The 15,863-nt window shown below is 41.7% G+C and overlaps 1 protein-coding gene and 1 long non-coding RNA gene across 3 annotated transcripts in view; one reads left to right on the top strand and one right to left on the bottom strand.

The window, feature by feature from the left end:
• Positions 1-14,544, bottom strand: part of LOC139262097 (uncharacterized) — a 38,836-nt gene extending 24,292 nt beyond the window's left edge. For both annotated transcript variants that reach the window (XR_011592889.1, XR_011592888.1), the window contains exon 1: positions 14,387-14,544. This is a non-coding gene — a long non-coding RNA (uncharacterized lncRNA). The remainder of the gene's footprint in view (positions 1-14,386) is intronic.
• A 179-nt stretch (positions 14,545-14,723) lies between these two features.
• LOC139262972 (pantothenate kinase 3) overlaps positions 14,724-15,863 on the top strand; it is a 49,742-nt gene continuing 48,602 nt past the window's right edge. The window contains exon 1 of the mRNA XM_070878381.1: positions 14,724-15,209. Coding sequence (XP_070734482.1) covers positions 15,182-15,209 — 28 coding nt within the window. The 5' untranslated portion in view covers positions 14,724-15,181. The remainder of the gene's footprint in view (positions 15,210-15,863) is intronic.

Genomic DNA, 15,863 nt, shown 5'->3' with positions numbered 1-15,863 from the left:
TCTCTACTCTGTCCAGACCCCGCGTGATTTTGAACATCACTATCAAATTTCCTCTCAACCTTCTCTGCTCTAAGGAAACCCAGCTTCTCCAGTCTATATACGTAACTGAAGACCCTCATCCCTGGAACCAATCATTGTAAATCTTTTCTACGCCCTCTCTAAGGTCTTCACATCCTTCCTAAAGTGCGTTGCCCAGAATTGGACACAATACTCCAGTTGAGATCGAACCAGTGTTTTATAAAGGTTCATTATAACTTTCTTCCTTTTGTACTCTATGCCTCTATTTATGAAGCCCAGGATCCCATATGCTTTTTTAACTGCTTTCTCAACCTGCCCAGCCACCTTCAATGATTTGTGCACATTTACCTCCAGGTCTCTCTGTTCATGCACCCTCTTTAAAATTATAACCTTTAGTTTATATTGCTTCTCCACGTTGCTCGACAGGCAATTTGACAAAGTTCAAAACATAATTTTTTCCCTATTTACTATGTGATTTAGATCTCTGCTTCTTTCTGTCCCATCCCAACCCTTGGAAGATTCAAAGTTTCTCAAGTATGTGTAACTTCATCACTTATAGCAGATCTACTGTACTTTGACCTGGGCTCTCAAACCTTCGTTCAATTTCTTTATTTCCCCTCATTACAATTCTACTACAACTATCACAGAGGAACCTAACATGTGCCTCCACTCAACATGGAGCCATGAGACGAATGGTCAGACGATGTTGAAGGCAGCAACTGGAATTTTCCTATGAAGCAAAAGGAGGAACTGGTACTGCAGCTTCTGAGTTATACAGATGCTTTCAAGAATCAAAGGAAAGAAAGGTGACTGAAATAGAATACAGTGAATGTGCAGGAGTGGTGAGATCGGGGCGAAGGAGCTGAGAGAGACTGTGGAGGGATGTGATCGGGGCCCAGGGGAGGCATGAGTTCAGGGCCAGGGGCAGCACGGGCCAGCCCACACTGCGATGTGCGCGCACACTAGGTCCATGCAACAGAGCTGGTCTCCAGTTGTCTTGGGTAATCCTTGCCACTGGACCACGACCTAGCTCTGACAAACCCATGTGGTGGCTGGTATGCAACAGTCATCACACATTAAAAAAATCCACGCATAGGCATCTTCCACCCTTGAGGATGTAGTTCGGGTTCTTCGTTCGAAACACCTGTGAACGCATCCTTTTTTTTGGAGTGGAAACAAGTCATCCTCATTTCGAGGGACTGCCTATGATGATGACAGTGAATGTGTTTAACTAGAAAAGTAAAAACAAAGTGTTATTTAAAAATTGATCGGACTGTTCTTATCGAACTGTAACGATAATTATAATCAGTTGCGACATATATGCCATATTATACAGTAATGCATGTGGAGTGAAACTTCTGGAAAGATGCCTCAGTTTTAAAAAGTTGTGCGGATTGTCTTGATTTGAGAGTCAGCCAAAAAAGGAAAGAAACAAGCATATGAAAACTGTATGTAATCGTCAAACAAAAGGAATCAAACAATGTACAAACATCAAAAATTAAACCTTTAATGAGATGGGAAGAGAATTAAAAAGCAATACATATAGATTGGACAATAAACTTGACGAACAGACAAAAAAAATCAGAAACATGAGACAGAAGTAAAACCCATAGAACTGGAAAGCAATTGACATGAAGACTGCCTCTTATTGCTCTGCCTCCACCGGTCACCCATTTCTTCCCCTGCCTTGCTACCCAGGAGGAGTGTTTCATTCTATTGCTGTATTGATTTTTTCCCCCCCAATTGGAATCATTCTTTTTCTTTCCCATTCATTGTTTTTTTTAAAATAAAAGAAATGTCACTGGCAACTGTAAAAGCAGCAATTCTATTAAAGATACATCGACTTGGAAGGTAACCAGCTGCTTCACTCACAATCGCCATAGCAGCTCTCGTGACTTGTTTTGTTTAATTGCTCTGCAACAACTGGGATTATGACTTTTTCTGACAAATCAGTCGACGCACTCATGACTTTGAAGAGTCTATGCCCATTCGCACTAGATTTTACTACCATCAATTCCATAAGGCAGATTTTTAACCTTTGCTTTGAAAGCTATTACAAAACAGAACTGTTTTTGAAATTGTAAGTCCCATTGACTTCAATAGGGTATAGTGTGAGGGACCAGGGTCAACAGAGAGTAAAACCAATGTTGCACTGGGTTAGATTAAAATTGGCCCCTATGCCTCAGTGGTGACATTTATACTTAGCTATCGGTGTAAGTCAGGCTTCATTGGATCAACAATGTATAGGAGTATAACATGTGCTGGGTAAGTTATACTAGCCACATACACTGGGGTGTTCCAGCTTCCTCCCAAAAACTGGAGAATATTTTTTGCAGCATGCACTGGTGCAGGCTACCACGTGCGTCTAAACGTCTCACAACCAAGGCAGTAAAAGGTTTGCTGCAATTCACAGTTTGGGTTTTGGGTTCACTTTGCAAATGGACTTTAAACAAAATTCATTTGCAAACAGGCTTGACACCTTTTCTAACATAATGAGGTACAAAAATTGTATTTGGGACATTTCAATGTAATTCCTTATGTGCGAGGGTCCATAATGTAAAACTTGTTAATTGGTACTAAATTGGCTGTCTCGCTCAGCACGACCACAAGAGTAGTCAGGCAGGAAAGGTTAAAGAACAGTCACGTTGCTGCAGGAGGAATTCTTTTTGAGGCCAAGGTGATAGCACATTGTCAGAGATCTGTTGTTGGGAAAATGCTGGAGTCCATTATTAAGGACATTTGGAAAAGCATGATTCAATCAAGCAGTCAGCATGGTTTTATGAAAGAGAAATCATGTTTGACAAATTTGCTGGAGTTCTTTGAGGATTGTAAGAATAAAAGTGTTCAGTAATAAAATTGATTCTGTGTATGTATAAATGTTTAAAAAAAAGAGATTTATGAAAAGACAGTTTTGAAAGATTCAAAATGGAAGCTCAGACTCCCAGCATGGTGTTTGTGTATTGTGTTAATTGGAAAGCCATTAACCTAATCAAGGGATGACTGGGTCATCCAGACAGACATGAGTGAGGAGAGCCAATAAGGAACTGCCCTGGAACCAAGTCCAATCCTGGGGCTTTCTGAGGAACAATGGCTTTGAGAGGTGTAAGAACTCAAGCCAAAGGTTTTTCTCGCTCTTCTCCTTCTCTCCTGAGCACACAGCAGACCTCCTGCTGAAGACCAGGCGAAACAGCAAGCCATGTGCTCAGCCAGCCAGAGGAAAGTGACATATACCTTTTTATAAATCATTATTGTAACATTGTATCCGTTCTAACTAGTAACTGACGACTGCTGATAAATGTGTGTTTAAAATAAACTGTTCCGAATTGTTTTAAAAGAATCAGTCTTGCTGTCAATTTAATGCCAGAGATTGAGAAATCTTACAGGATGTAACAAGCAGGGTGGATAAGGGGGAAACCAGTGGATGTGATGTATTTGGATGTCCAGAAGGCATTCGATAAGGTGCCACATAAGAGGTTACTGCACAAGATAAAAGCTCACAGGGTTGGGGGTAATATATTAGCATGGATAGAGGATTGGCTAAATAATAGAAAACAGAAAGTCTGGATAAATGGGTCATTTTCCGGTTGGCAAACAGTGACTAGCGGGGTGCTGCAGGCATCGGTGTTGAGGCCTCAACTATTTACAATCTATATTAATGACTTGGATGAAGGGACAGAGTGTAATGTAGCCAAGTTTGCTGATGATACAAAGATGGGTGGGAAATAAAATTGTGAGGACACAAAAAATCTGCAAAGGGATATAGACAGGCTAAGTGAGTGGGCAAAAATTTGACAGGTGGAATATAATGTTGGAAAATGTGAGGTTATCCACTTTGGCAGAAATAATAGAAAAGCAATGTATAAGTTAAATGAAGAAAAGTTGCAAAGTGCTGCAGTACAGAAAGGCCTGGGGGTCCTTGTGCATGAAACACAAAAAGTTAGTATGCAGGTACAGCAAGTAATCAGGAAGACAAATGGAATGTTAGCCTTTATTGCAAGGGGGAGAGAGTATAAAAGCAGAGAAGTCCTGCTACAACTATACAGGGTATTGGTGAGGCCACACCTGGAGTACTGCATACAGTTTTTTTAAGGATATACTTGCATTGGAAGCTGTTCAGAGAAGGTTCACTAGGTTGATTCTGGAGATGAGGGGGTTGACTTATGAAGATAGGTTGAGTATGTTGGGCCTATACACATTGGATTTCAGAAGAATGAGAGGTGATCTTATTGAAACTTATAAAGAGGGGGTTCGACAAGGTGGATGCAGAGAGGATAGTTCCACTCATAGGGGAAACTAAAACTAGGGGACATGATCTTAGAATAAGGGGCCGCCCATTTAAAACTGAGATTAGGAGGAATTTCATCTCTGAGGATTGTAAGTCTATAGAATTCTCTGCCCCAGAGAGCTGTGGATGCTGGGTCATTGAATATATTTAAGGCGGAGATAAACAGATTTTGATGGGATTGAAGGCCTAAAAATTCCCGGGGGACTGATAGTCTGCATCCCTGAGTACTTAACGAAGTGGCCCCAGAAATAGTGGATGCATTGGTGATCATTTTCCAACGACTCTGGATCAGTTCCTATGGACTGGAGGGAAGCTAATGTAACACCACTTTTTTAAAAAAGGAGGGAGAGAAAAAACGGGTAATTATAGACCAGTTAGCCTGACATCAGTAGTGGGGAAAATGTTGGAATCAATTATTAAAGATGAAATAACAGTGCATTTGGAAAACAGTGACAAGTCAACATGGATTTATAAAAATCTTCTGGAATTTTTTGAGGATGTAACTAGTAGAGTGGACAAGGGAGAACCAGTGGATGTGGTGTATTTGGACTTTCAAAAGGCTTTTGACAAGGTCACACACAAGAGATTGGTGTGCAAAATTAAAGCACATGGTATTGGGGGTAATGTACTGACGTGGATAGAGAACTGCTTGGCAGACAGGAAAAAGAGAGTAGGGATAAACGGGTCCTTTTCAGAATGGCAGGCAGTGACAAGTGGGGTGCCGCAGGGCTCAGTGCTGGGACCCCAACTATTTACAAGATACATTAATGATTTAGATGAAGGAATTGAGTGTAATATCTCCAAGTTTGCAGTTGCCACTCAACTGGGTGGCGGTGTGAGCTGTGAGGAGGATGCTAAGAGGCTGCAGGGTGACTTGGACAGGTTGGTGAGTGGGCAAATGCATGGCAGATGCAATATAATGTGGATAAATGTAAGATTATCCAATTTGGGGGCAAAAACACGAAAGCAGAATATTATCTGAATGGCGGCAGATAAGAAAAAGGGGAGATGCAATGAGACCTGGGTGTCATGGTACATCAGTCATTGAAAGTTGGCAGGCGGTGAAGAAGGCAAATGGTATGTTGGCCTTCATAGCTAGGGGTTTTGAGTATAGGAGCAGGGAGGTCTTACTGCAGTTGTACAGGGCCTTGGTGAGGCCTCACCTGGAATATTGTGTTGAGTTTTGGTCTCCTAATCTGAGGAAGGACGTTCTTGCTATTGAGCGAGTGCAGCGAACGTTCACCAGACTGATTCCCGGGATAGCTGGACTGACATATGAGGAGAGACTGGATCGACTGGGCCTTTATTCACTGGAGTTGAGAAGGATGAGAGGGGATTTCATAGAACATATAAAATTCTGACGGGACTGGACAGATTAGATGCAGGAAGAATGTTCCCAATGTTGGGGAAGTCCAGAACTAGGGAACACAGTCTAAGGATAAGGGGTAAGCCATTTAGGACTGAGAAGAGGAGAAACTTCTTCACTCAGAGTTGTTAACCTGTGGAATTCCCTGCCGCAGAGAGTTGCTTATGTCAGTTCTTTGGATGTATTCAAGAGGGAGTTAGATGTGGCCCTTACGGCTAAAGGGATCAAGGAGTATGGAGAGAAAGCAGGAAAGGGGTACTGAGGTGAATGATTAGCCATGATCTTATTGAATGGTGGTGCAGGCTCGAATGGCAGAATGGCCTAATCCTGCACCTATTTTCTGTGTTTCTAAGTGGAGCTGCGTCCATGATCAGATCAGCCATGATCTTATTGAATGGCGGAGCAGGTTCAAAGCGCCAAATGGCCTACTCCTGCCCCTATTTCTTAAGTTCTTACGTGTAGGAGGAAACTTAACCTGCATTTTCTTGGTCTTGCACCCTGGATCATGGGCTTTTGGGAAACAGCAATTACAGGAAAATTGGGCAGAAAGAAGTGTACATCCATAAAGGAGACCATTTTTTTCCATCATCATTGCCTCTATGAAAGCATATTGAAAATAATTTTCATTCATTTACAAACTCGCAACAGGATGATCTAAATCAATAATGCCTCAAACCTGTGCTCTACCTTGACCAGGGAGCTCTTTATACTGCATTGGAGGAAACGGATGGAAAATGTTCTGATCCCTGCAATAGATACTTTTCACTTTGAGCAACAGAAAGTTCAATTTTTTAAACTTTGTTTTAAAAAAAATGAATATGCATTCTATATATATGAGGCTACGTAGGAGTGGACAAAAACAGTGCAATACAGGGAATCGGACAGAAGCCCTTTTAAAAATTAGGTGGCTTAGAATATTTGGGTAAATTGCATGGAACAACAAAGCCCAACAATGAGAATGAACAACAGCAAGTCATTAACCCAATGCCATGCAGCAACTTTATCACTTTATTTCTGTGTGTATTTCAATACAATCTTCTCAAAGGCTAACTCACCAATCTTCCAGAAGCAAATTCCTCAATAACACCAAAGCACTCATTATCGATTTAGTTAATATTTTTATATCTAGTTTTCATTTATAGTGCATGGCAAATTTATGTCACACATCATGCTTGAAAGCACCACGCTCACATTTAAAAGTATTAGTTAAAACTGCCACATGCAAAATGTATATCACATTTACACCTGATCAGCTCAAATATATTCAATAAAAGGAACAAATCATTGTTAACTGAATTATACCAATTGGTGGAATATTATTCAGAAGATGGGAAATCTTACCAATAAACAACTGCAGTTACCAATAAACTGGCAAAAGGAGAAAGTGGATCACAAACTCCCAACTCCCTTTCCTCTGACCCTTCACTCTGCTGCAGTGAATCTACTAAATCATTCCCTTGAGCCTACATTAATAGAATCATAGAACAGTACAACAAAGCAGGAGGCTATTCAGCCCATCGGGTCTGCGCTGGCTCTTTCGAAGAGCAATCCAGTTAGTCCCACTCCCCTGCTCCCTGCAGTTTTTTTTTCCTTCAAGTATTTATGCAATTCCCCCTTGAAGACAACGATTGACTCTATATCCACCACCCTGTCAGATAGTGCATTCCAAATCCTAACCACTCATTGCGTAAAACATTTTTTCCTCGTGTCACCTCTGGTTCTTTTGCCAATCACCTTAAAGTGTGGCTCAGTTGGTAGCACCCTTGCCTCTGAGTCAGAACGTCGTGGGTTCAAGTCCCACTCCAGAGACTTGAGCACAAACATCTCGGCTGAGACTCCAGTGTAGTACTGAGGGACTGCTGCACTGTCGAAGATACCGTCTTTCAGATGAAATGTTAAACCTCTCTCAGATGGACGTAAAAGATCCCATGGCACTATTTTGAAAAAGTGCAAGGGAGTTATCCCCGGTGTCCTGGCCAATTTTATCCCTCTATCAACATCACTAAAACAGATTGCTGTTTGTGGGAGTTTGCTGCGCGCATATTGGCTACCACGTTTCCTACATTACAACAGTAACTACTCTTCAAAAAGTAGTTCATTGGCTGTAAAGCGCTTTGGGACGTCTGGTGGCCACGAAAGGTACGATATAAATGCAAGTTTTTCTTTATCTGTGCCCCTGGTTATTGACCCTTCAGCCATTGGAAACAGTTTCACTTTATTTACTCTACCTCAACCAGTCATTATTTTAAACACCTCTTTCAAATCTCCTTTTAGCCTTCTCTGCTCCAAGACCAATCACCCCAGTTTCTCTAGTCTAAACACTTAAATATATTCCCTCATCCTTGGAATTATTGTAATAAATCTCTTCTATACCCTCTCCAAAGCCTTCACATCCTTCCTATAATGTGGTGTCCAGAATTGGACACAATATTCAAAGCTGGGGCCGAACTAGTGTTTTATATCGGTTTAGCATAACTTCCTGGCTTTTGTACAGTACTCTATGCCTCTATTTATAAAGCCCAGGATCCCATATGCTTGATTAACTGCTTTGTTAACCTGTGCTGCAACCTTCAAAGATTTGTCCCTTCAAGACGGTTATGTCCCCACTCAAAAAAAAACTACCTTTAACTCATCCGTCCTTTGTAACTGCTATCCCAGCTCCATGCCTATCTCTCCATAACAGCCATGTTGGAATGCCTCCAGTCCAACTTTTGTCCAGATCACAGCACTAAAATGGTCCTGGTCAACGTCACAGTGACATCTTCTGTGGCATTTCTGCATTATCGTTGCTTCTCAACTTTTCCAGTATTAGCCATCACTGACCATTCCATTTTCCTTCACCATCTATCCTCTCCTGTCTAGCTTTGGGGTCCTACCCTTGTGTGATTCCACATTTACGTGTCCAAGCAAAGCCAGCACATCTCCAGTAATAGCTTCTCTTCCGTCCCTTTGGTGTCCCCTGAGGATCTACCCTTAGCCTCCTCCTCTTTATCTATTTATATGAATAGGGCCACGTTCATCTGCATTCTGATGACAGCCATGTTTTTGTCATCTCCAGAGTTAATTATTCCAAAGCCCTCGTGCTGACTTAAAATAAACACTGACTTGCCCAAAACACAGCTGCCTATATTCTGTCCTGTACAAAGTCCTACTCACCCATCACCCCTCTCCACACCAGTGACCACCTGTTCCCAACACATCCAATTTAAAATATTTGTCTCGGTTATAAAATACCTCCACAGCCTTGTTCCTCCCTCGCTCTGCAACCTCCTTCAATCTTGCATCCCCTCCCATACCTATTTCAGCCATCTCTCATAACCTTCTTCCCATGGATCAGTGTCTGTTCCTCTTAATTCTTTGTCAACATCTTGACACATTTTGTTTTTTACGTTCAAGGTTACAAAAATGAAAGTGGTTATTGAAATCCACCATGAGGTAAAGCAAAATGTTCTCATGTTCTTTTATAAAATAACTGGGGAAAATAATACACAAAGCTATTTTAAACAAGTTTTATAAAATGCTAGGCAAATATTGTATCTTTCAGTATCTTTTAACAGTGTAATATTTATTTTGTCACTCATGACACATAGTGCCACAGGGAATTTAGTGTATTACAACGAGGGGGACGTGTGTCATCTTTAGGCAAGTCCGACCAAGAGATCATATCCCAGGTCCTGCATTACCCGGAGCAATTAGTTATATTAGCACTGGGAATTAGTATTTGTAACGCCTGTAAGCTTGTAATGTTTGTAGCTCCACATTGTGGATGTGGACATATTGTGTACTGCAAGTACAGGGTTAATAATAAACAGAACCAGGCAGATTCCGAAGACTTCCGAGAGAGTTGCCTGCCATGTTAGGAAGCTGTGTGTGCTGTGCTCTGTGAAGATATCACATTTGGTGATTGAGATGGGATTTTTTTGGGATGATTTAAAGCTGAAATTTTGTTGGTGAAGGTTTCAGCCAGCCGACAGAAGATTTTGGAAGTTTCTGTCTTTGAAAAAAAGTTACAAAAATCCGAGGTAAAATACAGCACACTGTGTGAACAGCTAGAGATTAAAATGGCAGGTGTATTGGGATATTTGGGTGAATATAGACACAACCGGGAACGTTTTAAAGCATATGTGGATCGGCTAGAAATATATTTCACTGCAAATAACATAATCGAAGTTCCAGACAATGCAGCTCAGAACTGGGCTGTATTGGAACGTAAGAAAGCGATCTTCTTATCGGAGGCAGGTCCGGCATTATATGACACTTTTGTAAATCTGCTTGTGCCTGACGAGCCAAAGGACACAACGCTTAAAGAGATTTTAATGAAGCTGGCGCAGCACTATAACCCCAAACCGTTAGAAATTAATGAAAGCTATTGTTTCGGAATTTGGAATCAAAAGGCTGATGAAAGTATCAGTGATTACATCGTTCCATTAAAGAAGCTATCGATGCACTGTAATTTTGGAAACTTTCAAAACCGAGCATTACGGGATCGTTTTGTTTGTGGGGTGAAAAATGATGCAATCAGAAGGAAGTTATTGACGATGGATGACTCGACTTTTGAGATTGCTTGTCAGACAGCGAGGTCGATGAGCATGGCTGAACAATATTCCCGAGAATTAAATAATAATTACGGTCGTCAGTCAACCGAGGTAAATCACCTGCAGGTTCAAGATAAAAGACGGCCATGGCCGAAAGTCTCAGAAACTGGAAATTCTAACAGAGCATCGAAGTCGTGCTATACGTGCCTGGGACAACACATTGCTCAAAGTTGTCCATACGTGAAGGCAGAGTGTTTCTTCTACAGGAAGACTGGGCATCTTGCGAAAGGATGCCGACTGAAGGGTAAACCAATTTTTAAAGCTATGAGTCCAGCATTCAAAGATATGAGTAGAAATCCAAAGAGACTACATAGCATGGAAGAACAACAGGACGAGGAGATGTTAGTTACACGTCATCAGAAGCACGAGGCTAACGGACAGCGATTCGGAAAGCATCAAAATCCACATAGATGTTGCGGGATTCATGATACCAATGGAAATTGACATGGGTGCATCAGTGAGTGTAGTACCGGAGTCGCTGTACCTCGACAAATTGCGTGATTTCCAACTGGAGAAATCCAAGATAAAGCTGTGAGGCTACTTGGGAGAGAAAATTCTTGTGGTAGGTCGTATCACCGTACCGGTGAAATATAAAGATCAATTTCAGAACTTGCCTCTAATAGTAGTGAAAGGAGACAAGTCTGCCTTACTAGGAAGAAATTGGTTGAGCTCACTGAAGCTGGATTGGAGTAAAATTTTCTGAGGAAGCGAGATTTTCATCAACAGAAGGGGTTATCAAGAAGTATCCGAAGATGTTCTGCGAAACGGGCATTCCGATCCAAGGCTTCAAGGCGAGTGTCAGGGTACAGAAGGACGCTAGATCAGTTTACTACAAGCCACGTTCCGTACCATGTGCACTCAAGGAGAAAGTTGAGCAAGAACTCAAAAGACTAGAGACTGAGAACATTATTTGTAAGATAGATCGATGTAATTGGGCTACACCCATTGTTGTTGTACCTAAGTCCGATGGCAAGGTAAGATTGTGTGGTGATTATAAAGTAACCGTAAACCAGGTTCTAGAGGGTAATGTCCCCAATACATTGCCGAATATAGAAGATTTGTTCACAACACTGACAGGTGGTCAGATCTTCTCAAAACTGGATCTTACAAATGCCTACTTACAGCTTGAACTAAATGAGGAGTCCAAGTCATGTTTGACTATAAATACTCATCTAGGCCTATATCAATTTAATAGGCTACCGTTTGGAGTGTCTTCCGCCCCTGCCATATTCCAAGAAGTGATGAACCAGATTTTGCAAGGTATTGAAGGGGTAGTATGTTATTTGGATGACATACTAATTTCAGCACCAAATAGGCAAATTCATAACATGTTGAATGAAGTCCTCATACGGCTAGAGAAACACAGGGTACAAGTGTTTGCTTGTAAATGTGAGTTATTTAAAAACTCAGTGGAGTACCTAGGGTACAGAGTAGACAAAGATGGTTTACATCCAACCATGGAAAAATTGGATGCGATCAGAAATGCACCCACTCCCAGGATTGTCACTGAACTTTGTTCATTCTTGGGTCTTTTGAACTATTATGGGAAGTTTCTACCAAATTTGGCTACAGTTTTACATCCACTGAATGAACTTCTGAAAAAACAGGTCCATTGGAAGTGGTCAAAAGAATGCGATAAAGCATTCAAGGAGTGTAAACGCAAATTGGTAGAGAGCACCATGTTAGTTCACTATGACATATCTAAGGAGATTAAGCTAGCATGTGATGCCTCTCCGTATGAAGTTGGGGCAGTAATCTCTCATGTATTAAGTAGTGGGGAGGAGAGACCAATTGCTTTTGCTTCATGCACTCTCAGTGCCAGTGAGAGTAATTATGCGCAAATTGAAAAGGAAGCTTTGGCATTAATTTTTGGGATCAAGAAGTTTCACAAATACTTGTATGGTTGTAAGTTTACCATCGTTACGGACCATAAGCCCCGAACAGCAATCCTCCATCCAAAGTCCCCAGGTCCAACATTAGCTGCAGCCCGAATGCAGAGATGGGCTTTGATTTTGTCAGCAAAAACATATGATATTGAATACAGACAATCAGCTGATCACAATAATGCTGATGCAATGTCTAGATTGCCTTCCCCATCACAAGTTACACCCGATAGGGAAGAAGTGTTTTATTTTTCATACATTAATGAACTGCCAGTCACAGCTGAAGAGATTGGTAGAGCAACCAAACGTGACCCAGTGATGTCAAAGGTGTATGAGTATATTGCAAATGGATGACCAAACCAGGTAACAGACAAAGATACACATCCATTCTTCATTCGTAGGAATGAATTATCAGTAGATAAAGATTGTATCATGTGGGGTGTAAGAGTAGTTATACCAAATAAATTCAGGTCCAAATTATTAGGAGACCTCCATGACCAGCACCTGGGAATGTATTTGACCAAGAGTTTTGCAGAGAGTTATTTATGGTGGCCAGGTCTTGATAAAGATATAGAGTACATCGTGAGTCAGTGTACGACATGTCAATCGGTAAGCAAGCAACCACCACCAGTACGTTTACAGCCTTGGAAATGGCCTCCCAGGGTGTGGCAAAGGCTACATATTGATTTTGTTGAGTTAGAAGAACAATTGTCCATTCGAAGTGGGTTGAGGTGTTTCCAATGTGGAAAATAACAAGTAAAACATTGGACATTTTGCGAAAATTATTTTCTTCATTTGGTCTCCCTGAAGAAATTGTTTTGGATAATGGACCATAATTTCATTAAGAATTTGCACAATTCACAAGCAGAAATGGTGTGAAACATACCAAGGTTCCACCATACCATCCTTCTTTGAATGATGCAGCAGAGCAGACTGTACAAATTGTAAAACGTGCCCTCATAAAACAAATGTTAGATCCAAATCCAAGGAAACGACAGATGTCATTGGATCACAAATTGGGTAACTTTTTTGGTTACATATCGTGACATTCCTCATACAACTACTGGTAGAACACCAGTAGAGTTGTTTCTCAAACAACAGCCACGAACCAGATTCTCGTTGTTAAAGTCAAATTTGGCACAGTCCGTAGAAGCGACACAATTAAGACAGAAAAGGAATCATGATAGAGGTAAAGTAAAAGAGAGAAGTGTGAAATTAAACCAGAAGGTGAGAGTGAAGAACCATCACCATAAATGGTTAAAGTGGTTACCAGGAAGAGTGCTGAAGATATGTGGTCCTTGCACATAATTGGTAAAGATGTTTGATAATGGACAGGTTAGGTTTGTTCATATTAATCATATTTTACCGACAGACATGGAAGGAGTTGAAGGTGAGAATGATTCAATTATTTCTGACTCATCAGATAGTTTTGATATACCAGTAGCAAATCCTAAATCCAATGTACTGGAAACAAATCCTAGAGAGAATCAGAATGAAAGTCTGAGTCCGAGTCAGGAAAACAAAGAGCCTGAAGTTAGTGAGTTCAAATGAAAATCAAGGAAATTCCATGGAGGAAACATTCCTCAGGATGAGCCTCGAATGAGTTTAGATTCGAGACCATGTTTGGAAGGTTCTGTTCAAGAGTGAAAGTATCCTCTTCGAAACAGAAAACAAGTGGTAAAGTTCAATTTGTAAATATGGAAAAAAATAAGTTTATATCCTCTGTTATGTATAAACATGAAAATTATGTATGATGTTTGTTATGATGGCTTCTTCATTAAGGAGGGGGAAGTGTAATGTCTGTAAGCTTGTAATGTTTGTAGCTCTACACTGTGGGTGTGGACGTATTGTGTACTGCAAGTGCAGGGTTAATAATAAACAGAACCAGGCAGATTCTGGAAACTTCCAAGAGAGCTGCCTGCCATGTTAGGAAGCTGTGTGTGCTGTGCTCTGTGAAGATATCACAGTATTAAAGCCATAAAGTTACCCAGAAAATATATATAGAGACAATCATATTTCTGGTCACAAAAGCAAAATATTGTGGACGCTGGAAATCTAAAATAAAAACAAAATGCTGGAAAAACTTTCTGGTCAATTCCATATATATCCTGATTTTAAGAGATATTCTTGAATTTACATTTTTAAAGGAAGCGACAGCAATGTATCCTTTCAACAGCATTGTGACACCAAATATTCTCAACACGCTCAGCATATTGCAGATTCTAAGAAAATAGCTCACAATTCCTAATAAAAATGTTGCTTCTCCAGTTGCATAGGTTTCTCGAGGGCGCAGACATTATGAAATAATTTAACCACCGCTAACACTCATTCCTTCCCAAGTAATCCGTGCCTCCAACTCACGCTCGCTCTTCGTCCAAGCTGACTGAAGGAACCATTCACGCGCTGCCCCTGTCAATCAAAGCTGAGCGCGCGGTGCACCTTGGGCTTTGAGTTGTAGTTCTTGTTGCCAGCCGCGGCGATGGGCAGGAACCCCCCGGCCCGGGGGAGGTGACTACAGCTCCCAGGGAGCATTGCGTTGCCGGCGCCGGCGCCGGCGCAGGCGCGGCAGGGGAGCGGTGACGCAGGCGGAATATAGCCCGGTGCCGGGGTGTAGCGAGCCGCACCCAGTGTCGGAACATTGCAAACACTGCTCGCCGATCGATCCGACACCTCTGAAATAGGCCGGTGCGGTGGGAGGAGGCGCGAAAGCCGACCCCCCCACCTTTTTTTTTTGCCTGAATTGCCCATCAGTTAAAGGGACGCGGGCTCTACGCTCGGCACCGACAGCGTCTTCCGCAAGGCGGCTGCAGCGGGAGGCGAGGGTCGGTGGGTGTTGATACCGGGCGAGGGCTGGCGACCTGATCAATCCGACAACACGACACCGAGCTGCGCCAGGTTGCTGTCGGCCGATCGTGCCTCCCCCGCTCAGCTGAGCCGTTCAACCCACGTACATCTTTTAAAAAAAATTTTAAAGGGCCGAGTCGAGCCGAGCTTCACGGTGCCGGTGGCAAATCATCGGCGTGTATGTTGAAACATGAAGATCAAGGACGCCAAGAAACCCTGTGAGTTATTAATTTGCTGATCCGTGTCCCGGGAGCAATGACATCGTTCCAGTGTAAGGGGGAGGGAGGAGTTAACATTACGATTTATCTGCATTTAGCCGTAATTCACGAACAGGCAGTAAAATATAGTCTAAATGCGCGATGGCACGGATACGTGTATTTCTTTTTGAAAAAAGAACTGTTGGTTTGCAGTAAATAGTAATGAAATAACGACTGAAAGAAACGACGTCCGGGAACCATCTTTCAGGAAATAACCATTTAGCGCTGTTTCGACCCTCAGGAAGTAGTGCCACGATCGGAACGGAAGAGACACTTTGCATTCAGATTTGTTTCATGTTATGTGATTACTGTGCACCAAGCTCCAGCAGTTGTAGGTCATACGTATTGTTCTGACCAAGGTGCATTTGACATTTTTATATTGTATTCTTTTTTTTTTCTCTAATTCTTTACTGGGTAGGGTTTGTTTTTTATATACACCTATGTAGCCAGGTACATTGTTCTGACACTGCATCAGTAGATGTGCTGTTCAGCATAACCTGCTTTGTTGCAACGTTTAGCAATGCCTGTCACTTCCTTAATTGTGCAATAACTTTACATGATCTCGCATAACATCATATCAAGGTGATATGCTGATAGAAGTGTATAAAATTCCTC

The sequence above is a fragment of the Pristiophorus japonicus genome, chromosome 4 (genome assembly GCF_044704955.1).
Source record: "Pristiophorus japonicus isolate sPriJap1 chromosome 4, sPriJap1.hap1, whole genome shotgun sequence".
NCBI classification, from domain to species: Eukaryota; Metazoa; Chordata; class Chondrichthyes; family Pristiophoridae; genus Pristiophorus; species Pristiophorus japonicus.
The sequence above is the reverse complement of the archived record's forward strand: the minus strand, read 5'-3'. Positions and strand labels throughout refer to the sequence as shown.